General features: G+C 37.0%; 1 protein-coding gene across 2 annotated transcripts in view; it reads right to left on the bottom strand.

Annotated features, from left to right (window-relative positions):
- Positions 1 to 740: 740 nt before the first annotated feature.
- The window catches only part of LOC147996282 (rho GTPase-activating protein 20-like), a 36,520-nt gene continuing 11,030 nt past the window's right edge, over positions 741 to 26,230 (bottom strand). Inside the window, exons 6-19 of one of the 2 annotated variants that reach the window (XM_087640815.1) lie at positions 25,518 to 25,595; positions 23,986 to 24,049; positions 21,341 to 21,517; positions 17,049 to 17,227; positions 16,474 to 16,635; positions 15,404 to 15,513; positions 14,826 to 15,015; positions 13,163 to 13,421; positions 11,003 to 11,142; positions 9,671 to 9,829; positions 7,890 to 7,999; positions 6,618 to 6,804; positions 3,065 to 3,299; positions 741 to 1,000 (exon numbers count right to left, since the gene is read on the bottom strand). In XM_087640815.1, coding sequence (XP_087496941.1) covers positions 3,102 to 3,299; positions 6,618 to 6,804; positions 7,890 to 7,999; positions 9,671 to 9,829; positions 11,003 to 11,142; positions 13,163 to 13,421; positions 14,826 to 15,015; positions 15,404 to 15,513; positions 16,474 to 16,635; positions 17,049 to 17,227; positions 21,341 to 21,517; positions 23,986 to 24,049; positions 25,518 to 25,595 — 2,013 coding nt within the window. In that variant the 3' untranslated portion in view covers positions 741 to 1,000; positions 3,065 to 3,101. The remainder of the gene's footprint in view (positions 1,001 to 3,064; positions 3,300 to 6,617; positions 6,805 to 7,889; positions 8,000 to 9,670; positions 9,830 to 11,002; positions 11,143 to 13,162; positions 13,422 to 14,825; positions 15,016 to 15,403; positions 15,514 to 16,473; positions 16,636 to 17,048; positions 17,228 to 21,340; positions 21,518 to 23,985; positions 24,050 to 25,517; positions 25,596 to 26,230) is intronic. The other variant, XM_087640822.1, reaches the window with a different exon arrangement.

The following is a 26,230-nucleotide window of genomic DNA, read 5'->3' as shown; positions in this document are numbered from 1 at the left end:
GTATGTGTGTGTATATGTATGTCTATATGTTTGTGTGTGTGTAAAAATATACAGAGCACATCACTAGTGATGAATTTACAGCTTTGAGCTTATTGAAATTTAAGAGCTTACAGTATTTGCCTTTCTCTCTCTCTCTCTCTCTCTCTCTCTCTCTCTCTCTCTCTCTCTCCCTCTCCCTCTCCCTCTCCCTCTCCCTCTCCCTCTCCTTCTCCCTCTCCTCTCCCTCTCCCTCTCCTCCTCTCCCTCTTTTTCTCTTTCACCACAGGTCTTTTTGATCATTACTAAAAAACATGTCCGGAATATCTGAGCAAAAATTCTTGTTAATTACAGTCTCCAATTCTGATTTCCATCCTTGTAGAATCTTCTGGTCTAGAGATGCTGGTGCTACAACACCCAGTTTTGTTTGTTTGTTACAGTATGTTTTGATGACCCAAATTCATGTCCCAAAGGCTGTATCTCAATTGTTAAGTCGCGTGTGTTTTCAGGTCATTTTGTATATTCTAAAAACCATGATCCACCTCTAATTTCATCAAGTGTGATGATTAATTTTTATTGTTACTAGAATTTTATTTAGAACTTTGTATCACACTGGATTCTAGTCATAACGCTGAGGGGTTTTTAATGTCATTAGCTTCTGGCAATACTTTGGTAACTGAGGTGGGAAAACTAGTACTAGAAATGGGCTGTAGACTGAAAAATGCTACATCCCAAAGATTATGGAGAATTATAATCAAGGCACATTGCAGTGTAACCATAACACAATTTAATAACATTTATTATAATAGAAAACAATGTATAATATACAACATAAAATAACTTAAATGAGGGAAAACTATTTGTAACTAATATGGTGAAATAAAAGCAGAAGTAGGATCTTGAAATAATATCTTCTGCTACGATTTAGTAGGAAGTAGACAGGAACATGAAAATAGAATGATCTTAGAATGTCTTCCAGTCATCCTCTACCACTTATAGGTGGTAGTTGTTCTGTTCTTTCCTGCTAAATGAAACAAACAAGTCATTGTTAGAAAAATATACTCAAATAATAGACTCATGTCACTTCAGATAAATGCAAATCAAAACAACACTGAGTTTCCACCTCATACTACTCAGAATGGCTAAGATAAAAATTTCAGGTGACAGCATGTGCTGGCCAGGATGTGGAGAAAGAGGAATACCCCTTGATTTTTGATGAGATTGCAAACTGGTACAACCACTCTTGAAATCAGTCTGGAGGTTTCTCAAAAATTGGACATTCCACTACCTGAGGACCCAGCTATAACTCTCCTGGGCATATACCCAAAAGATGTTCCAACATACAACAAAGACACGTGCTCCACTATGTTCATAGTAGCCTTATTTATAATAGCCAGGAGAAGGAAAAAACCCAGATGCCATTGAAACAGTGGAATGGATTAAAAACTGTGGTACATCTACACCATGGAGTACTGCTACTCAGCTATCAAAAACTATGACTTTATGAAATTTCTAAGCAAATGGAATGAACTAGGAAATATCATACCGAGTGAGGTAAATGAATCACAGAAAAACACACTAGGTATTTTCTCATGTTTAAGTGGATATTAGTCAAAAAGCTTGAATTACCCAAGGTGCAATCCAGAGACCATAGGAATCTTAAGTAGAAGGATGACCAAAATATGTATTCCACTCCTTCTTAAAAGGGGTAAAAATATCCTTAGGAGGGGATATGGAAGCAAAGTTTTGAGCAGCAACTCAAGGAATGGTCATTCAGAGCCTGCCTCTCATGTGGCCCATTTATATACATCCACGAAAAGTAGATAATATTGTCACAGCTAAAAAAAAATGCATGCAGAAAAGGACTGGATACAGATCTCTTCTGAGAGACATATCCAGAGCATGTCCAATACCGAGGTCAATGTTTGCAGTAAACCACTGAACTGAGAACAGGACCCCCTTCAGTGGAATTAGAGGGAGTATAGAAAGAATTGAGAGAGCTTGCAACACCATAAAAACAACTTTGCCAACCAAGCATGCTTTCAGGGACTAAACAACCCCCGAAAGACTATACATGGACTGACTCAGGGCTCCAACTGTATATGTAGCAGAGAAGAGCCTTATTGGGTCACCAGTGGAAGGGAAGTGCTTGGTGCTGTCAAGGTTTGACCCCAGTGCAGGGGAATATGGGGTTGACAGAAAGATGGATGTGTAGGGGGAATACCTGTATGGGGGAGGGTTAGGGGAGGGCTTGGGGGATTATGTACAGGAAATAGCGAAGGGGCATGACATTTGTAATGTAAGTAAAGAAATATATCTAATAAAAAATTTTAAAAAACTTTGCAAGACATCCCTTTGTACACTTTAAGTAATGAATATTTTGAATTGTTATTTGGATTGTAGCATTAAAAATAGTATAATTAAAAATATGAAGCACAATTAAAATAAAAGAGTAATATTTCAATATGTTTTCTTAAATCTATACAAAGAATTACTTGAGTTATCAATGGATATGAATTTGAGTGTCACTAACTAATGATCACGAGTGTTTTAGCCTCTATCATTCTTCACATATCTTTTTAAGTGGATCCTCTTCAATTTAATATTTATACCAATGCTAAAAATTTGGCAAGATTGTCTCTCATAGGAATTTAAAAAAATTATTACTTTTACAGTAGGATAGCTAAGCATGTTGACAGTGGTACAGGGCTTAAACATGCAGAATGTTTTAATGGATACATGAATCAAATAAATATTTCTACATGATTTCATCCAAAATAACATTTTCATATGAATGATATATCCTATGAATTATGGAACATGGGAAAAAAGTCAATATTGTGGGATTCTTATAGGGTAAATAGTTTATCATACATAACTGTATGTATATAGATGCACATAAGTAAATGTGTATATAAATATATAACATATATTTAAGCATAATTTAATGAAATTTTTGTTCAAAACATTTCCCGTATTCTAATATAATTTTGTGACCTCTTTGCTCCTTTGAGATTTACAAATATATGAAATCACAGAATGATATTGTCCTTCCATTCCCTTGATGTCTAAATAAATCTTTTCATACCTGAAGGACCATGCCTGTAGAGCAACATACAAAATATTTAAATTTTATCATTGCCACAGGCTTTCCTATTGTGTCCACCTATGATTTCATCCATAGCAGTTGATTTGCCAGAAGAATTTATGAAATCTGCAGATGTCTTTAATCCATCAGACCTTTTGTCAATGTGGATGCAATATTTATTATCATTTTCAAATATTTGAATATAATTGTCAATCATAATTTGCATAAGAGATATCTGTAATACACAAGGCAAATTCAGGAGTGTCATTTCACAGAGTTTACAAAATGGAAACTTAAAATGAAATCCAAAATTATGAGAAAAATAACAGTTGCCACAAACAGATAGGAACCCATGAAATGAACTCTCTGAAATGGGTTCTCTATGTTCTTGGCATTTTACTAAAACTTGTTAACGTTTCATGTAGATTGCAAGGAATAGAAGGACTACTCAACAAAGCAACATTTCAGAACTGACATGGTGCTAAATACTGTGAGTGAATCAAATTGATGACAGTGGTTTGTTGAGTTTTTTGGAGGACCAGTGTGTGTGGTTTTGTTGTGATGAATTGAAAGGGATGCCACTCTAATTCCAGGCATGGCAATACACACTTGGTGACAAATTTCTGCTGCTTTAAGTCCTTTGGCCCTGCTGGTGGAAGTATGCCACTGCTTAGAATTTGGGTCACAAAATGCTGGTGACTATTCTCAATGATCTTTCCCTGCTACAGTTTTGCTGCCCAAGATAAGAGCCATCAGGTCTCAGCTTCCCCTTTGGTTGTTGTTCCTGTCTGCAGCCATGCTCCTCTGTCATGCCATTGAAGGTCTCTACTCCCTCTGCATTTCCAAGTCCCAAAGAAACACTTACTTCAGTAAGTTTCTTAGGTCATGTTGCTTTATTTTTATTGTTTTATATTTATTTATTTCCATTTCATACATCATCACCTTTCTTATTTTCCCTGCCACAAACCGTGTATGTCCACCCCCTGCTTCTATGACAGTGGTCCTCTTTCGCCCACCCACTCCTGCCTTGACACCCAGCATTTCTAGACTCTGGGTCATCCAGACTACACAGGACTAAGGGGCTCCTTCCCCAGTGATGCCCAATAAGGCAATCTTCACTACATATCCAGCTGGAGCCATGCGTTCCACCAAGTGCACTCTTTACTTGTTTTAGCTCCTGGTGTTTTACTAGGCAATAGAAAGGTGACTGAGAGAAGGAGTTGGTGAGAAGAGGAGTTTTTTTTTCTTTTTTTTTTCGGAACTGGGGACTGAACCTAGGGCCTTGTGCTTGCTAGGCAAGCGAACTACCACTGAGCTAAATCCCCAACCGCCGAGAGAAGAGGAGTCTTAATTTGAAACTTCCTCCATCAGATTGACCTGTTGTATGGGGAAGACTGAAGAATATTGTCCTGATTAACCTTGGAATTCGTAAGGTCGAGATCTCCAGGATGGTGCGGCCCTTAAGCTATTAGTCAGAAAAAGAACGTTGTGAGATACAAAGTGGGAGGGAGAACTAGTACTAAGCTTCTACTTCAGTTCTTGCCTCCAGATTCCTACCCTGCTTCATTTTGCGCCAAGACATTTCTCAGTACTTAAATGGTAACTGCAAGTCTATCCCAGAGTGTATCCTGTCTTGCAAAATTGTTTTTCATCAGTGTTTTGTCACAGCATTAGTAGGAAATTATGACATTTCCTACATTGATCAAAACTGATAAGTTACTTTTGTTCTGAGATCCTGACTTAGGTTTAATCAACTCTATTCATCACATATGTTTCTTCCCAGGATGCACCTAAGTTTATGATTGTGCAGTCTTGCACATGATAGGAAAGAAATCGTTCTTAGGAAAATCACAGTCAGTGGATTGTCTAATTTTATATGCCGATGGTACAGAATAGTTTTACTTCCTTGTTTTCATACTTGAGCATGCAGAATTGTATATTTGAAAAGAATTGTCCATAAAGGAGCAATATTTAATATCTACTAAGAGTGACTAATACTATTTATTGCTACATTTGGACAGAACATGCAATTTAATACAGACTTGCATTTTAGGTTTCCAGTAGCTTGGTAATTGGAATTTAACTAACAATGTTATGTGTCTGTCTAAGCCAAGTAGAGTCCTGGGTGAGAATCCTATTCAAACTGTGAGATAGGCTATCCTCCTCCATCATGTGTAATCTCACTGTATTCTTTCCTGTGGACCTAATCCCTGAGAACTCCTAGTTAAAATTTACTGCGCTTTCTTTCATTTTTTACTTTTTTATTGCCTTTCTTCCTTTTTAAATTAATGTATTCATTATTTAATCTCTGTAAATTTTTCATAATACTATAAAGTAACTCTCATTTCATTTTTCAATCCTTTTATATCTCCATTGGTATCAACACCCCTCCAAAAATTTCAAAGATTACAATTAAATATAGTCTTAAATTTAAAGTCAAAATTAAAAAAAATCAAATAAAAATTTGAGAACATCTGTAAAAATGCACTGTGTGAGATGTGTTTTGCCATTAGGTGTTACACATTATACCCTTTTGGCCAAACAGGCTTACTTGCAAATGTACATTGAAATAAGTCACTTGGTCTGGTTCAAGTCCTCTGGATTTTGCTACACCATCATTACTGGAACTCCCCAGAAGTGCCTGTCCTTCTATAACCTGGTTTCTTGTTGTTGCCTTTAATTGTTGTGATCCTTCAGCTTTGAATCTGCAGGACCTCCCTGCTTCATATGCTCCAGCAGCAGGATCTAGGCACCCCTACATATATGTAGCAGATGTGCAGTTTGATCTCAGGTAGTTCCCCTACTTAGTGTTGCGGGAACTGGCTGTCACTCTGTTGTCTACCACTGGATTGCTTTCTTTTAGCTGAACTGCTTTGTCTGCCTTCAGTTGGCATAGATGCACTTATTCCTGTTGTGAATTGTTGTATGAGAGTGAGTTGGTGTCCATGGAAGTTCTACACTACAGAGTTAAAGGAGAATGGAGGGAGGAAGTGATTGTGAGGATGGGTCTTGGATGAAAGGACTGCAATCAGGTTATAGAGTAAAGAAATTAGTGAAAAATATTAATGTGTATGGGTTTATATAAAATTAACAGCTACAGTAGATCTGGGGAACATGAAAGTGTACCTGAAATATGGCAGTGTTAAAATAATGGAAAGCATACAAAATAACACACACCATTTTTTTTTCTTTTCTTTTTTTCCAGAGCTGGGGACCGAACCCAGGGTCTAGCAAGTGCTCTACCACTGAGCTAAATCCCCAACCCCTCACACACCATTTCTTGGACTACCATTCTAAGTGCAGCATATGGCTGTCTAAAACATTAATATCTAAAATCAATATTTAAGGAGAAAGAAATGATTCACTTACTTTATTCTATATCAACAATCTCCCTTCCCACACTTCCTGAAATAGATCAAATTATATTCCTCTCCACTCTAGAAGAATGCAATCCTAAGGTTTCCTTTTGCAGTTATGATCTTTATAAAGGGTTCTAAATTCCTGTATCACAATTAGAATTTTGTTTCCATAGGCAAAAATCAGATCCCTTTACCTTTCTTGAGACAACTTTCCCAAATAATGAGTTGCTAGAAGTCCAACCCCATAGGACATGCGGAGCAAGGCGGATCGATAACCTTTTAGTATCTAGCTTATTCATGGGTGAGTCTTTTATTATCACTAATAGACAAATGAGATATTTCAGTAGTATAAAGTTTGGTTCTGGGATCTGTTGTAGAAGGCTAAACAACAAAAAGGAGAATTTTCTGTTAGATCCTCTTAAGAGTAATGTTAGTTACAAAACTAACTACAAAAAAACACAAGGTAAACATTTTGTAGACCAACTCAAGTTTAATCAGAAATCAAAGATGTAAGAATATATAACTAGAGTATTACATAAAATATTTTTAACAGCTGATTTTTCTGAATATAATCAAGGGAAAATTTTTTAAAATATGTATGAATTTCTGTATACTAGATGTAAGACTGCTACCTAGAGAAGCTAGAGAAATGTGTCAGGATCCCTGGTATTAAAAGAATGAATATTGTTGCAGACTATGTGTGTTCTACGTGGGAAAACATCCAGCATTATTGAACAGCAAAACATCTTTCCAGCCACCATGAAGACAAATTTAATATCTAATGTAGAATGAATCCAGGTAACACCCTTGTGACACTCTAGAATATAAGGAGCAGAAAACACACTAGGGACCCTACACAATGCAGTTAAAAAGCTTCTTTTACAGTCAAGGAAGAGATGTAGAGGTCCTATGCAATGGGAGCTCAATGTGCCTCTTAAATACGAAATCTTCCTATGGATCATCGCACAGGAGAATAATTCAAAGAAGTCAGTGATGTACCTGACTTAAACTTCCCTAGGTAGTTGTAGTTGAGAAAGAACTCAGTTATAGCTTAATGTTCTAATCAATGACATACTTAACAAGTGAAATATTCACAATAGCATGGCAATAATACTATGAAGCATGTATCCCACAGGTATTATACACACATACTTCTTTTAATGTCTCACACAGGAACTAAACCAATACTCTATGCTGATGTGCACACGATGTGTTACATAGGCTGTCTTCTAAACCATAAGAGTATTAAAGGAGAGGACTCCCATGTGGGATTACAGACATGATTCAACACTCTAGCTTGAGGAATGCACATTTTTAAAAATTGACAATACAAGTATGAGCTAAGTAAACCTCGTGGCATGGGATATCATTCCAGCTTATAATCCTGTAAACACAAGGCTATGAATCTTACAAAAGCACTGCTTCTATGTTTGTGCTGATCCCCACATGCTTAACTGTATCATTACCTTTGAATGGCACTAATTTTTCCAGCCAGAGTTCCTTCATCTGGGATGGTAAGCCAATTTTCATATAAATTGGAAGTCAGGAGGCTTCCATCTATATTTGAAATAAAGTCCTTTTTTTAATGGAAATAAAAAAAGGAATGGTTAATGTACATTTGAGAAAGTACTTGAAAAACTGTTTTGTTTAAAATTAGCAGTTTAGACCAGTGATTCTCAACTTGTGTGTCAAAATCCTTTTGGGGGTCACCTATCATATATCTTCCATATCAGTTATTCTATCCTTTTTTTATAATTAATATCGTAGCAAATTTTTAATTAGGAACAGCAACAAAATCATGTACTGGTTAGTAATAACCAACTCATGAGGAAAGGTAGTACTGTAGTAGGATTAGTATGGCTGAAAATCACTGGTTGAGACCCTATTTCCAGAAAAATTTCCCAAACTTTCATCTCCCCAGAATCTTGGCTCAAAAGTGGAACTTATATGCAGGATCTTGTGTTTTCCTACCTATGATTTGAATCAAAGAAGCAGAGTCCTAGGTGCTATAGCGATGAAACAAACCTATTTTCCTTTCAAATTGCCTCCCTGACTTCTAGTCCACAGCACTACTTGCCATCATAGATCTACACTCTACTTCCCAATCCAAAGCTCTCTCTGCCTTGACAGAAATCAGCTCCCATGTGGTACATCCAGACAGCAGCCAATCATACCTGCCCTCTGATAGGCTCCATCTAGCATCTGACTGTAATAGGGCAGGAGGAGCCAGAGCCAATCATTGCATCTTATGGATTAATGAGGGACTTATATGGAAGAAATGGGGGAAGGTTTCAATGCCATGCCATGAATGAGATAGGAACTCCATAAGAAGAGATAAAGAATGGAAGAATCCCAGGTGTTCTTGTAACTGTAAATTGATTTGAATGCACAAGGCTACATTCAGTCACTGATCTTAATTGTCTACCCAGGATGTGATCCCAAGTTTCTGACAATGAGAACCAGAGACACTTGGCAATCTCAAGGGCCAAGGAGCAATCATTTGGTACCTTTGCTTAATGTTATTAAGCCTGGTTAATCCCAGAGCATTATCTTTTCTCTTGGTGTCTGGACCATAGCTACACAGGGTTCTGAAATATGAACTCAGATCACGGCTAAAACAAAAATAAAACAATGATATTTCCTCTAGTGTCACTGTAGCTCACTGGCAATTTAAGAGCGTAGACAAGTTAAGTGTCAGTTAGGCTAATTCTTGACTATTTGACTTGGAAGTTGAATGTCAATATCTGGCAAAAGTAAAAGTGCTGGTTTATTTTTGATTGAGAAGCTTAACAATTTCATGTATCTACTGGACATGGAACAATATCCAAATTCTTTATCCTTTTGTACATCAGTGGTGGACTAGACATTTTGAACTGTTATATATGAGGGATATGTCTTGGTAATACTTAAGACATGTATTTTGTTAAACACACCTTTATCACTGCTATTACATGTTCAGCTAATACATCACATGGTATTGTCAGAGGTGAAATCAGTTTGGACATTTGTAACGCCAAACTAAACCCCCTTTGATATATGAGGAAGTTCACTCTCAGCAGAAGCTGGTCACCGTTGTCTTTGTGATGATTCTTTGGGTTTGCCAGCTTTTAACTGTCATGCCTCTTATCAGGAGGTCATGTGTCCATCGTTCCAGGAAATAGACATTGCCATGTAAACTCTAGGACAGAAAGCATGTATGCATCTCTAGAGGGATGTTTAATGTTGGAGATGTAAAACCCTTCCCTACCTTTAAAACTGAAGCTACAACCAACACACATTCTTCATTCCATTTAATACATAGTTCTGTGTCAATCTTGTCCCTCAGGGAACAGTGTGAATTTTCAGACATAGTTTTGAATAAATGATCAGAACTTTGTCCTTTTTCTGCAATTATAGACATCATATCCTGTGTGGGATTAGGATAAGTTTCTATCATTAGATATTCACATATCTGAATCAAAATAAGTCATTTATTGTGAACCTCAGTTATGGTAGTTTTGGATACAGAGTTATAACTGAGACACTGAACCTTTCCTTGTCCCCCAATTTGAAACATCATGGTTTAGACTCTGTTCCCCAAAGCATTTTGGTGAATAGTCCTCTATTACAGTTTGTTTCCTCCTATTATATTTCTCAAGCATGCCATCCTTTGTAACTATATGGATATTGCCCTTTCAGAGTTCAAATTACTAATTTACTTCCTGTCTCTCATGGCCCCTATTATGAATCCTTTTTGCATTTTTACGAAAGATTTTTTCACCATATTTCTGAGACTTTTATTTCCTTTTTCTGTGACTTCTTATTTTTCAACATGTCTCAAGTGCTGCCACATTTAAGAACCCAAGTATATGTCTACCGTTCTTCCATAATTTTACTCTGCAAAAATGACTATCATGTAGAGATTTGTTCCACATATTCTCTATTTTCAATTGATTACATGACCAAATTATAGTTACTAGAAAATTCTGCTCTAAAATACTTAAGAAATGGCAGTGATCCTCATGTGTATGACAAGATAAATATGTTCACCTGAAGAATAATTTCTAAGCACAATTTTATTGCTAAAGTAGATGCTGGACTGTAAATATTTATTTCCTTAAGATGTTTACTATCTCATTTAAAATAGGTTGAGCTATGTTAGCTGACATTTATACATCGTCCAGTAGGATAAAGGATGTTAATATGTAGCAAAACCAATGTGTATATGTAATTGCTTGACAATGTAAAGGTCTATTGATATTTTTATTTATAAAAGATTGAGTAATCTCAGAGGCGATATTAAGGGAGACTCCAGAATAATATGTACTCATAAAGAGGCTGGATGACTTTACCATTGGGTAATCTGAAGGACACTTCCATAAACCCATATCCTTCAACAAGCTTTTAGGTTTGTGTCTTTGATACACTCAGTGTAAAATGGGAATACTTTACCTTTCAATTAAGTGATTCGAAATTCAGTGGAACTTATTTCTATTTTAAAATGATTTACCCTCAGGGATAAGCTATCTAAACATTCCTCAGTTTGATCGAATAACTTACTTAGAACAAAGGTGTTGTAGAAACCCAAAATGATACTCACAATTATTGGGGTAGGCAGCTTATTGTCTTCAAAAATACTCGTAAGAGGTTGGCCGAACAAACTTTTCTTTGTAGATCGCAGTCGATTTGGAGACACTACTGATGGAATGGTATGGACTTTGCGTTCATGTTTCCCTGAACCTAAAAAAGAAAGGAAATCATCGTAACCCCTTTTCATTTATAGCCCCCAATTCAGAAAGAGATACCTGTTAAAGTACTAGAAACATAGAAAACATCAAGTCGACACAGAATAATCAAAGACTAAGAGAATAAAGAAATAAAGAAATAAAAATATAAAAATATAAAAGGAACAGACCAAGTCACACATACAGCTGGCTGCATTTGACTAACACCTGAAATTTCAATGAACATTTTAAAATATAGATGAGCCTGGCTCAACATTCAACATGTTATCAAAGAATACAGATACTATCCTAGGCTTTATTACTGAGTAAACGTGGCATTCCTATCAACACAAGAGGAGAAACTTTACATAGTATAATCACCAGTAAACCATTTCTCTTCAGCAGTCTTGGTCTACAAAAGGGAAACAGCAGTCTGAATTTATGGTCTATGTACTCAAGAAGAGAGGAATGATAAATAAAACTGTAGTCTTCAACAAAAGAGGGGAAAAAGTATACAGCAACAAGAAAATAACAAAGACCCATAAATAAAGGAAAGCATACACTGTCTCACAGCAGTAATATACAGACTATCAGTCGGATAAGAAAACTGGTTCCATCTTTGGTCTTTATCCAAAAAACACACTTCTATTGGATACAGTTGCATACATTTTCTTATTGTGCAATTGCCTAAATTTCGCTCTGTAGGTTCTGGGTCCCATTCACCTCTTCATGTTCATTGGTGATGTCCTTGTTCAGCTAATGTTTTGGAAGCCATGTTGGGGAGATTTTATGGATGAGGTTAAGGGAACATGGCAGAAGACTGGGAGGAAAGTGGATAAAAAATTCCCGTTCTGTAATATTGTTTCTCATACTAACATCCAACTCTTATAAATTTTATCAAGCTTTAAAAGGATAGAAGAAAAATGGTCTTATAAGATGGTCTAGGTATTTCACTTTATATATCTTACTGATTCATGAGCATGGGGGAATCTTCCCATTATCTGATAACTCTTCAATTTATAAGATTTTTTGTTCTTTTGGGTTGTATTTTTTGTTCTTTAGTTTTTTGTGCTTCTAATCATAAAAGTCTTTTACTCCTTGCTCAGAATTTCCTCAAGTAACTTTATACTTTGGAAATTTACTGGGGAGATGGTGTTTCATTGATTTAGGTATCAGGAAATTTGTGATTTTTATAAAGAAGGAAACTCAACTTGTGTGTTAATTTCCGGTGTAACTACTGGTTGAAAGAGTTTATAAGGTATTTGAGTATTCTTATGGAATATTACTCTCTTATTTTTACTACATATAATCTTAAAAAGAAATACTTAGACTTCTTCATTTGTGTGTCCCCTTGGACTCCCTCGATTGTAGTGCTTATCTGCTTGTTTACAAATGTATGAAACAGAGGACATTGAGTTTGCTCAAAGATGAGCACAACAAACCAATGGTTGTGCAATAGTTGATAAATTACTAGATGGGGGCATACAGTACGTAGTTTTGTGTGTGTGTATGTGTGTGTGTGTTTGTGTGTGTTTGTGTTTGTGTGTTTGTGTTTGTGTGTTTGTGTGTTTGTGTGTCTCTGTGTGTGTATGCTTTCTTATGTGCTTGTGAGTATGTAAAATACATGCAGAAATCATTACTGGCGATATATTTAGAGTTTAGGGCTTATTTACTTTTGAGATGAGCCTCCATTATTGGTCTTTGGAAGGGAGTGTTGACAAAGGGTCTCTTTTGATCATTACTGTACAACATGACAGGAATATCTGTCCAAAAAGCTTCTGTTAATTATTGTGTCCAACTGCCATCTGCTTTCAGGTAGAAGCTTTTGGTCAACCTCTAACATAAACTTGGGAGCAGTGGGAAGAGGTACTTAAATTAGGAGGCAAATTCTAACAGTAGGATAATTCCTAGAATGCATAGGTGAAATGTTCCTTCACATTCTTCAGTAAATCCTACGTTGCTGTTTGTTACAAATCACATTTTCAGTGCTCAATGATTCTAACTGTAAGTTATGGTAGTAGAACAAGTATACACACCTAGAGGGCCTTCACAGGGAAGAGGGGCAGCTGGACTTCCTGGCCGTGCATGGTAGCCAGGAGTGCATGTCCTCCCAGCGGGGCATCTGCTCAGTCCACGTTCGGTTTTCTTCACGTTTCTGATATTTGCTGCAGTGTTCAGGGAACATGAGGACTTTGCTCCGGGAGGATGAGATAGGGAAGTTTCATACGGCACTGCAACCACATCCTCTCCAAAAATTTTTGGACAGTTTTCGATCATAAATGTTACCAGAGAAATCTGTGTTAAAAGAGGGCAAACACAAGGTGTCTCTCTTAGTTTGCCTGGTTGCAAATCACATTTCCCTTATTAGTCTTGGAGAAAAAAAGTGCAGTTCAAAATTCTGAGATAAAGTTAGCTGTTAGAAACTCTAGGGGGCTGGCTTTGTCATAAATTTAAAAGATTGTGAGATCAAATGTACAAGTGTGGTCATCACAGTGCAATGTTATATAAGTGGATGATTTCCAGGTTCTATATTGTGATGGCCAGTATGTGATACATACTGTCCACTGAAATAGCTTTGCTTCCATTTGATACATCCACGTGTGAGCATGATTGTAAGAATGCTCCTAGAAAGGCAGAACTATGGAGGGAAATGCGGGCCCCATCTTACTGAAAGTTCCCATGGGCTGCCTAAAAAGCCAGAGACAGTCAAACCCGTCTGAGCAGTTACATTCCGATGTCTCAGTACAGTGCAATGGTAACAGCTGCATCAATATCTCACTGTAAGTGTCATTTCTTCATATATCCTTAATTACTTAATCTTGAAACAGCGATGACTTAGTGGAGAAGTAATGGTAACTTCTTGATCTTATGGTTCATTATATTGGGAGGTATTTCAAATAAGTTCTTCTTGGAGGAAATGGGATAATTATGGATCTTCAATTGCAGGTACTTAGGGACCCTAACTTTTACTCCTGATCTTTGATTCTACACAATATGAGGAATATTATTGTTTCTTAGTTGGGCTCTTTACAACATGATCCTTAGAGGTCCAAGGACAATTGGTTAATTAATAATGAATCAGAAACTCAAATGCTTAGGAATCAATATAACCATTCGATCACTATGTTATATACATTTTGATATTTCATCATAGTATTGGAAAGGTGATTAACAGAGAACAGTATACTCAATCACTTCTCTAAACCAATCATAACCAGCATCCAGAGCCCAAGGGTATATTTACTCACATTAATCATGAGTCCTAATGACCAAATCTGATTAAAACAATTCAAATTCCATTGTCTTTGTTCTGTTGGGGAAACCACCTTGAAAGCTAGTAGAATTTCACACATTCTACACTGATTATATCAGAATTAAGTCTGCTTTGCTGACCCAATATCCAGAATTGTTACTTTTTGTATCATTTCACAGCATTTGTTTTCACTGAGTGAGTCTAGGATATTCTAAATGACGACTAAAGACTGAGTCACTGAGCTCAAATACCCATTTGTGTTTTAGGTAAAATTCACCAATGATTCCTTCCCGGCAGAAGAACTCCATTCAAACCTGTACTTACTTTACAAAATCAAACAATACCAAAGTCAAAACAATCAACCACCACAACAAAATAACCCAGATGCTCAGGATAATAGTGTTTTCCCTTTTATATTGTAAAGGCTTATCAAAGCTAGGCATTACCTTTTTGGCAATGTCTTTTGTCCTTCCATTATTGCAGGAGCTGGGCATGAATAAGAGGCATGGGGCTATCCCAACAGATAGATGGTAAGAAGACATTTCAGTAACAGGAGAATTACTTTTAATTTCATATAATATTTGAAAAAATTGCCTCAGAAGCGCAGCATTTGCAGGTGGCAGTTTATCTAAAAGACTGAACATAGAGAGAGTTATTTTTAAACAAGTACACTCAATTTCTCAATATGAATGAAGGGAACAGAGTAATAGAGTCGATTGCTTGATGCTCTGAAAATAAGATGAAAGAATTTTTACTCAATTATTCCTTGAAATATTTATCCAAATCAGAAAAAAAAACAATTCTAATTAGAATGTGAAGATAAGATAATAAGCCTGGGCTACTGTAATTCCCTCAGTAACACACACTTCCCTTTTGAATGTGTCTTTTGTGTTTGTGAACAATTGAAACTTTTTCCTGTCTCTCAATGTGTTTAGTAAATATTTCTGTGTCTATTATCTCTAATGTGTAAGCAAATATTACTTCTATTTTGTTGATGTTGTTCACAGAGTTTGCCAACAATTACCTCTGCACTGCAGCTAATTTCTCTTCCTCATCAACTTTTTTCGTTACAGCAATCCACTCATCATACAGTTTTGAGGTCATCAGACTTCCTTCGATGTTTTTTAGGAAGTCCTTAAAAGGAGAGGAAAATTATTTCATGGAAAAAGAATTAATCATGGAAATTATTCAAAATGCATTCAACTGTAAATTTCACATTAATTCTAACTTCCTTCACAGCTCTGCTAATTTCCCGTACTTAGAACGCTCCACGATATATTGGTTCAGTGAGTTTCATCTATTCAAACTAGAAACCCAAGAGTATATTTTCAGATTTACTTGGACTATAGAAACAACTTTCCTTAGCTCAACATTCCTCTAGTGGACAGCTGAGCAAGCCAGCACAAATAGGCAACCAATATTTCAGCTTGAAAACTATTTTAAATGGGAGAAACATACAATTATGGTAACCACAACAAAAGCAACCATAGAAACTATTATCTGATTTCTGAGGAGCAGAAAGCCAGGTCTGGTACTGGAAGCATGGAATAACATGTGGCCAGGGTTCTTACAGAATGCCCTGTCCATATTTCATTACAAAAGTGTGACTCCTAACTCTATTTAAATTTTTAACGAATATTCACACATAATACAGCCCTTGTCCATCAAAAAAGTTGTCTTTGCAATAGTTGGAGATTGTGACCAAAAACTACAGCTGTTTAAGGCACAATGAACAAAATATCCTGTGGCTCTGAGCCACAGTTTATAAACATACATACTAAGTCCTGAACTGGGGCTCTGTGCATTGGTTAAGAGAGTCACAAAGATTGTTTACCAGAGGATAAGGACATTTGCTTTGAGATTGGGTCTAATAGAAATGAGGGGAGGGCTCACATTTGATAACCAAAAAATAGCATAGCTTAAATAATTTCTGAACAAACATCATCCATATTTTTAACATTAACACAGGAGACTTTGAGCTTACCATATTTCTCTCCTGCGTATCTATTGTCACTCAAGTGAATACAAAGAGAAGAGCACTAATTCCATAGACTCAGGAACCCTGAGGGTGGATGATGGAGGGACTTTCCCTACCTTAAAGATCCACGAAACTACGTGCACTGATTGCTTGTTCATGTCCACCTCTTCTTCTGAATCCAATTTGTCTTTTATTGTTTGGCACAATGTTATACTCGGACGTACTAGAAAGACACCCTCCGTTGTGGGCCCTTCCCTTTTTAGTAGGGACAGCATGTCCTGAGAAGATGAAACGGAAATATCTGTCAGACTTTGTGCAGCACAGAGCATTATTGGCTCCGTGAGAACCAGACAAATGGTATGCACAGGTGCAGTTCAAGTACTTGCATGGACACACAGGACCTCAGCTGGTTTGGTGCCTCAATCTTTTGTTGTAAACATCCAACCCTTATGGTAATCCTTAAAGTTCAGGCAACGTTGCTTTTCATCACATTTTACAAAATTGTTAAGGGATTAAATCCAACATTTCCAATACATCATTCCTGAATAACCCTCTCTGATCTTCCTATTTTAAAACCAATGTTTTGGGACACAATTTTTACTCCACATGGTCATAGAAGTGAAGGGGTCAGGTATTTTAGAAGCAAGATTTTTGTCTTAAGAGAGCCAGGGAAGAACCATATGAGACATACCAGAATTGCCGACGGCAGGTTGCCATCCTGACAAATGGAACCGAGTTCTCTTCCAAACAGTTTTCCTCCATTGTTAAGTTTTTGGGTGGTGCATATTTGGTCTGGGTGGGGCACAGAGATGCTGTGCCACCACGATGATGTAGAAGTTCTTTGTTTCTTAAGGGTCTTTTCCTTCATATCTGATCAGGAGTTGAGATCGTCACATGGGATAGTATAATTTATACAGATCTTTTACAAAACTAATTTCAATGACAAAATGTCCCTATTTTAATAGGTTAATAATTCTGTTGTGTTTATGCAGCCTTCTTCCTGTATAACCTACACTGTTATTAATCTTAGTGATGTCTCTAAGACATGGTCTAAAGTTCTCTAGGTGGAATTCCCACAAGATGATGCTGTCTCACTCCACAGTGCATCATGAAATACTAGAAACCTTGGTTGAACAAGCTCCCTGAAATATGTATAGAGTATTGCTTCAGTAGTCACATCCATTTTCGTTGATGCCCTGCCTTTATTCACATTTAAAAATTTTCTGTTTTCTAATGTCTTTTTATCCTTCGTTTTTTGTTCAGCATTTTCATGAACCATTGTTAAGTTTATTTCAGCAGCAGTATGTCCCCCCCATGAGAAAATATGTATGACTATATATTTTAGTGTAAGAATACAGCTGAAATTCTAGTTTCTTTATCCTTTCTGAGTTTTCTGTTAGAATATTGATCCATAATAAAATTTTAAATATGTTACTTAAAACAAATAAATTAAAAGAAAACAAATGAGTAATATAACACAGTATAAAATAGCCTTCATTACTGTAGAACATATTGTCTTCCTGGCTATCTAATTCAAAATCAGGAGGGCAGAAATCACAAGTAATATTATATAGACTGACAAATATATCTTTTTTAAATTTATTTAATATTTTTTTTATTAACTTGAGTATTTCTTATATACATTTCAAGTGTTATTCCCTTTCCCGGGTTCCGGGCAAACATCCCCCTCCCCCCTCCCTTTCCTTATGGGTGTTCCCCTCCCAACCCTCCCCCCATTGCCGCCCTCCCCCCATAGTCTAGTTCACTGGGGGTTCAGTCTTAGCAGGACCCAGGGCTTCCCCTTCCACTGGGGCTCTTACTAGGATATTCATTGCTACCTATGGGGTCAGAGTCCAGGGTCAGTCCATGTATAGTATTTAGGTAGTGGCTTAGTCCCTGGAAGCTCTGGTTGCTTAACATTGTTGTACTTTTGGGGTCTCCAGCCCCTTCAAGCTCTTCCAGTTCTTTCTCTGATTCCTTCAACGGGGGACCTATTCTCAGTTCAGTGGTTTGCTGCTGGCATTCACCTCTGTATTTGCTGTATTCTGGCTGTGTCTCTCAGGAGCGATCTACATCCGGCTCCTGACGGCCTGCACTTTTTTGCTTCATCCATCTTGTCTAATTGGGTGGCTGTATATGTATGGGCCACATGTGGGGCAGGCTCCGAATGGGTGTTCCTTCAGTCTCTGTTTTAATCTTTGCCTCTCACTTCCCTGCCAAGGGTATTCTTTTTCCTCATTTAAAGAAGGAGTGAAGCATTAACATTTTGATCATCCGTCTTGAGTTTCGTTTGTTCTAGGGATCTAGGGTAATTCAAGCATTTGGGCTAATAGCCACTTATCAATGAGTGCATACCATGTATGTCTTTCTGTGATTGGGTTAGCTCACTCAGGATGATATTTTCCAGTTCCAACCATTTGACTACGAATTTCATAAACTCGTTGTTTTTGATAGCTGAGTAATATTCCATTGTGTAGATGTACCACATTTTCTGTATCCATTCCTCTGTTGAAGGGCATCTGGGTTCTTTCCAGCTTCTGGCTATTATAAATAAGGCTGCGATGAACATAGTGGAGCACGTGTCTCTTTTATATGTTGAAGCATCTTTTGGGTATATGCCCAAGAGAGGTATAGCTGGATCCTCAGGCAGTTCAATGTCCAATTTTCTGAGGAACCTCCAGACTGATTTCCAGAATGGTTTTACCAGTCTGCAATCCCACGGACAATGGAGGAGTGTTCCTCCTTCTCCACATCCTCGCCAGCATCTGCTGTCACCTGAGTTTTTTATCTTAGCCATTCTCACTGGTGTGAGGTGAAATCTCAGGGTTGTTTTGATTTGCATTTCCCTTATGACTAAAGATGTTGAACATTTCTTTAGGTGTTTCTCAGCCATTCAGCATTCCTCAGCTGTGAATTCTTTGTTTAGCTCTGAACCCCATTTTTTAATAGGGTTATTTGTTTCCCTGCGGTCTAACTTCTTGAGTTCTTTGTATATTTTGGATATAAGGCCTCTATCTGTTGTAGGATTGGTAAAGATCTTTTCCCAATCTCTTGGTTGCCGTTTTGTCCTAACCACCGTGTCCTTTGCCTTACAGAAGCTTTGCAGTTTTATGAGATCCCATTTGTCGATTCTTGATCTTAGAGCATAAGCCATTGGTGTTTTGTTCAGGAAATTTTTTCCAGTGCCCATGTGTTCCAGATGCTTCCCTAGTTTTTCTTCTATTAGTTTGAGTGTGTCTGGTTTGATGTGGAGGTCCTTGATCCACTTGGACTTAAGCTTTGTACAGGGTGATAAGGATGGATCGATCTGCATTCTTCTACATGTTGACCTCCAGTTGAACCAGCACCATTTGCTGAAAATGCTATCTTTTTTCCATTGGATGGTTTTGGCTCCTTTGTCAAAAATCAAGTGACCATATAGGTGTGTGGGTTCATTTCTGGGTCTTCAATTCTATTCCATTGGTCTATCTGTCTGTCTCTGTACCAATACCATGCAGTTTTTATCACTATTGCTCTGTAATACTGCTTGAGTTCAGGGATAGTGATTCCCCCTGAAGTCCTGACAAATATATCTTAATCAGTGTGTGTGTGTGTGTGTGTGTGTGTGTGTGTGTGTGTTTGTGTGTGTGTGTGAGTGAGTGTGTGTGTGTGTGTGTGTACTTATATATATATGTATACCAAAACGCTTTTCAAAATTTTTGACTCAGAATTTTTTCTGTCTAAAAGAAATGCAGGGACAGAAATGGGAGCAGAGACTGAAGGAAAGGCCCTCTTGAACTTCCCTAAACTTCTGGTCCATCCTATGTATAGACAGTAAACCATGATAATCTTGCTGATGAAAAGATATGCTTGGAGGCAGGAAACTGACGTGGCTGTCCTCTGAGAGGATCTTTCAACATCTGACTGAGACAGATGCAGATACTTACAGGCAACTATCAGACTGAACCCTGTTTCCCCATTGGACGAATTAGGGGAAGGAATGAACAACCCCATAAGAGGGAGAATAATATTAATTTTCTTGGCCTCAGAGCTCCCTGGTTCTTAGCTAATAACCCAAGGGAATACATTGCCAGTCTGTGGCCCCTGCTGCATATGTAGCAGATCTTGTCTTGTCTGTCCTCAGGGGGAAGGGATGTCCTGGCTCTTGTGACGGCTTGATGACACAGAAAAGGGGAGAATATATGGGTGAGGTGGGAATAGGAAGGTTGGTGGGGTAGCACCCTCTAAGAGGCAAAGGGACAGAGGTATGAGGTTGGTTTTCATAGGGGTGGACCAGGAAGGGAAGAATATTTCAAAAGTAAATAGAATAATTAAGAAAAAAAAGACAAAATTTAAAAGAAATCAAGTGTGAAAGTGGGAGGTTTCCAAGAAAAGAGAGTGAGGAGAAATTATAAAAGAATTCTATCCTTTGAAAAGTATTTTAAAAAAATTCAAAATGCCCAGTCTATCAATTTTAGCATCATTTTGACTCCAGATGTAGGAATAAAGGGTATTTTTATAGAATTTGAAGTGAGATTAGAGAGTTAGCTAAAAGCCTAAATTAATTTCTATTCAACCCTGCAACAGAATATCTTTAATCCCATAAGTCTACTTTTATTATGTAGCTTTCATTGCAATAGTTTGTCAAAATGCAGTTTATAAGGTAATTTGGGTCTATATCATACAATCACTTGATGGGCAACATATCAGGATCCATGGCTTAGACCTGCAATTCTCATAGGAAAAAAATGTATACACACAGTGCTTGATATACCAATTTATGGTGCCTGGAAAAAAATGAAACATTCTCCCTATAACCAAGCCTTGTCTTCACATCAGAATTTAGAGTTCTGTTCATATGGACCTGGAACATATTTTTTAGTTTTTATTTTGTTTAGTACAGTGAACCACTCCCAGGAAAGGAAATGATATTATGCTGTGATATTTATGACAATTTAAAATGGGAACTAAGAAAAGCCACCCAAAATAAGATGTCAGACTCACTTTTTTGGCTTCTGGCTGAGTTTCTGGGCCTTAAGATGAATTGCCCCTGTGCATCAGCGTTTAGATATTTCATGATCAGCCCAGGTAGGGAAGGGAAAGCAGTAAAGTTTCTTAAGTCCCGTGAAGTGAAGTTCTTTTGAATATTTATCATTATAATGTCATGTGGATAATCATTTCCTATGAGAAAAAAAAACATGAATTATAACCAATGCAAGTGAATATTGGCAAACTTTCTGATACAATTTCGAATGCTTTGCTGTATTTCTCCTCTTCATATTTCTCCTCTTACTCCTAGTCCTCTTCCTTCTTCTTCTGGATAATGTAGACTGTGCACACTAGAACCCTAGAACCCTTACAGAGACACTATAATTAAGTAAGCTGAGAACTCTAAAATCAATGACGAGAAAAATTTCAGTGTGCCACTTTCTTTACAGAATATAGACCTAGCAGTGCAATGTATTAGAGGGACTTTTGTTCTATTCTGCTCTAAAAGTTTGAAGACATACCTGTTGGAGTACTATTATCAACAAACTTTTTACATCATTTGAATCCTACTTCACTTGTCAAGCTTAATATTAAGCAATTTAAAGATTTCACACTGTGTACATAAAATACATATGAGCACTAATTTTCTTCACAAAAATAATTCTTTTTTTTAATTTAATTTAATTTTATTTTATTTTTATTATTAACTTGAGTATTTCTTATATACATTTCTAGTGTTATTCCCTTTCCCAGTTTCCGGGCTAACATCCCCCTCCCCCCCTCCCCTTTCTTATCGGTGTTCCCCTCCCCACCCTCCCCCTATTGTCCCCCTCCCCCCAACAGTCTAGTTCACTGGGGGTTCAGTCTTAGCAGGACCCAGAGCTTCCCCTTCCACTGGTGCTCTTACTAGGATATTCATTGCTACCTATGAGGTCAGAGTCCAGGGTCACTCCATGTATAGTCTTTAGGTAGTGGCTTAGTCCCTGGAAGCTCTGGTTGCTTGGCATTGTTGTACATATGGGGTCTCGAGCCCCTTCAAGCTCTTCCAGTTCTTTCTCTGATTCCTTCAACGGGGGTCCTATTCTCAGTTCAGTGGTTTGCTGCTGGTATTCGCCTCTGTATTTGCTGTATTCTGGCTGTGTCTCTCAGGAGCGATCTACATCCGGCTCCTGTCGGTCTGCACTTCTTTGCTTCATCCATCTTGTCTAATTGGATGGCTGTATATGCATGGGCCACATGTGGGGCAGACTCTGAATGGGTGTTCCTTCAGTCTCTGTTTTAATCTTTGCCTCTCTCTTTCCTGCCAAGGGTATTCTTGTTCCCCTTTTAAAGAAGGAGTGAACCATTCACATTTTGATCATCTGTCTTGAGTTTCATTTGTTCTAGGCATTTAGGGTAATTCAAGCATTTGGGCTAATAGCCACTTATCAGTGAGTGCATACCATGTGTGTTTTTGTGTGATTGGGTTACCTCACTCAGGATGATATTTTCCAGTTCCCTCCATTTGCCTATGAATTTCATAAAGTCATTGTTTTAGATAGCTGAGTAATATTCCTCTGTGGAAGGGCATCTGCGTTGTTTCCAGTTTCTGGCAATTATAAATAAGGCTGCTATGAACATAGTGGAGCATGTGTCTTTGTTGTATGTTGGGGCATCTTTTGGGTATGTGCCCAAGAGAGGTATAGCTGGGTCCTCAGGTAGTTCAATGTCCAATTTTCTGAATAAACTCCAGACTGATTTCCAGAATGGTTGTGCTCTTAAATCTGCCAAAATTTATGTCACTTGAAGGAACATCTTCTTTACGAGTTAGAACTTCACATTTTCAGGATTTTGAAAAGACTAGGTTTGCATGCACACTTGGTGATCTCAGTTTTTTAATTCTTATTCAATCATTTCTGATAATTCTATTAACATTATTTATTTGGCAATAATCTTGTATTGAAATAAAAGAAGGCAATAAATGGAGTAGCTGAGTTTAAGTCAGGTTGTCTCCAGAAATCAGAATATGATCTCACATTCAGTTACAGAATTACTTGTCCTATGAGATGTCAACTGAATACTTTACATGGATTCAGAGAAATGGCTACATTTATACTATTCATTACAAAACAATCTATATAATTTGGAATAAATAGAAAAAAATTGAAGATATAACATTTCAGATTTAAACTTGTTTCTGTGTGTAAGTCTTTTGCTCACACAAATACCTGTTTACTATGTTGCACTTGGTGTGTGTGCAGGTCAGATGTGAGAATTAGATCCCATGTAACTTGAGTTATAGACAGTTGTGAGCTACCATGTGAGTTATGGAAATCCTTGAGATATCTCTCTAGGTAGGAGGATATTCTGTAATGATCACCAAATGATTTTTTAATTGTTTTCTCCAGAAAGAAGATGCCTAAAGTTTTGTTTTGTTGGCCTTTCAATGAAAATTCAGTTTTACAAAAAGAAAAGCACAGAAAAATTCCTGTCATTGTCAGACTGTTGCTTATAAGATGTTAACTTTTGTCTGAAGGTCATATTAGTTATTAATAATGATTTAAATGAATGACATTTTGTTTAAGTCATTTTGTTTTAGTGTTTAAGTATAAGACAAAGCATGGACACATTGAGAATTCACCAAACTCAGCTAGTCCCTCTTTAGATTACCCTGTTATTACCTTGGAGTACTCTTGGAGCTTCCCCAGGGCGAGAACAGAACCACAGTTGATAATCTTCAATGCTCTGGAAGGCAAGAAGAAGCAACCATCACAAATAAGCTGACATGGGAGACTTGAAGAGTCTAGCAATTTCCTTTACTTTTCATATCTAGCTCTGTAGCAGGGAAATTATTTAGACCAGTATTAATGATATATCTTCTGAACACAGGTTTGAGCAAACAGGATTGATTTCAGGAGAAAACCTTTGGGTACTTGCCTTTCCTCCTGGATGGAGCCTTGATCTACTGATCCACTATAAAATAAGAAGTTGCATTCAGCTATTAGCACTAACCAAGACGAATATCATTATGTAATTTCTCACATCTGGGCATACTGAGCAAGGAATATTTAACTTCAACTTAACATGAGCACACAACCTAGTGCTCACAGATGCATATATTCACAGTGACTATGATGACTTTAGCAACGGAACATTTGAAAGATATGATAAATTAGATAACAGTGAACAAAATACTCAAAAAGGTCTGGAACGTATTCACTGCAAAAGTGTTATGGATCCATTTGAAACCATCATCGGAATAGAACTTTCTGTTGAATTATTGAGCACCACCCAGGAGTGGCTCTAACCAGAATTGTTAATTTTATTTTCTTTTAGACTCCTATTTAAAACCAATGACATTGCCCCATATAGATTGTAAGTATTATACTGGAGACAAAAAACATACCAGCAGACACACCACCAAATACCCATCCATGCCCCAACATACACAGAGAGGTGATAATGAAACAGAAAGAGAAAAAGTGTGAGACAGAGTGGAAGGAAGGGAGAGGGAGTGGAGCATAGAGACAGAGACAGAGCATCATGGAGATTCTCATTTTACAAACTCACAGAAAGTGATAGACACGTACACACAAACCCATCGCAACACTCATACATACACAGTTAAACAGAGATACTCATGCACACTCTAAAATAGAAAAACAAAGATATATACACATATGGATGCAAAAAGAATATAGAAAAACAGATGCATTCATTAAAGACTTATTCAAAGTTAAAAATAAACACACCAGAACATGTACGCTTACACCTCCATACAGAGAGATAAAAACAAGAAGAAATGGGCAAGATGAGAGAGTATAGTCTAAAAAAAAGAAAGAAAAAGAGAAGCAAAGACGAAAGAAAACTCTTCCCAGTAACATTGGTATCCGTTAAATTATGTGTGAGCATATGACAAGTTAATCACAATTTATTTTAAATTTTATTATCTAGTGAATCTAAACATATAGCCCAAATCATTAGGCTATTAGTTCATTAAATCACATAAAACTAGACAGGAATTCAAGAAAAAATGTCACTCAAAGGACTATTATTATGTCTTCGAAAACTTCAGGTTAAAAAGGTAGCATTTGTCAAATATGATATATCAATGTATAGTGATCTTATTTCTGCTGTATATACACATTTCCACATATGTGAATCTCAAAAGCAAAATTCCATTTTAACTCAAAGCAGACTGAAAGTAACTTACATGTTTTCTCATCATTGTCAGTAACTTGCTGATTATGTCATTGACTGTATCGAAGTTTGTTGCTGTTACATATAGAGGCTATAGAATGTGCAGAGAGAAAAAATGCTTTAAAATAACGTGAAAGCTCATGTACAAATTTACTATGATCTAATCATTGTAGATAACTTATACTCTGTAACGACTCATCTAACATGTAACTTATTTTCTTCCCATAAGTCTGGAAGACACTCAGTATAACATATTTATCTGAAAATTGAGAGCTTGGGTACTGAGAAATCAAACATGACTGTCACATGTTGTGTAAGATAAAGGGTGACTGAGATGCCATGCGTGCTAGTGCTAAGCATCCCGATTTTTCTTTAATTATGGCATAAGGTAGTCAGGGAGGGCTCTTAAAAGGAGAGAAGAGACATTTGCTACCTCCCAATTGGACTTCCATCATTAGACCCTACTTCCATGAGCTGCATGTGCACAGCTCTAGGGAAAAGAGGATGAGAAGCAGCACAATTATTTTTATAACAATTCAAATTAGTGAGCACTCTTCTCATATCAGGGTTGTAAATAGTAAAATGGTATACAGATACTCTATATCTGTACACTCTTGTTGAAATCTTTTAGGATGTTAGATCTAGAAATCCAAAATATATATTTTACGAACAAGACTCCATTTCTTAACACACCCATGTAAAACCAAGGGTCTTGTACTATTAGCT

The sequence above is a fragment of the Rattus norvegicus genome, chromosome 2 (genome assembly GCF_021556685.1).
Source record: "Rattus norvegicus strain SHRSP/BbbUtx chromosome 2, alternate assembly SHRSP_T2T, whole genome shotgun sequence".
NCBI lineage: Eukaryota > Metazoa > Chordata > Mammalia > Rodentia > Muridae > Rattus > Rattus norvegicus.
The sequence above is the reverse complement of the archived record's forward strand: the minus strand, read 5'-3'. Positions and strand labels throughout refer to the sequence as shown.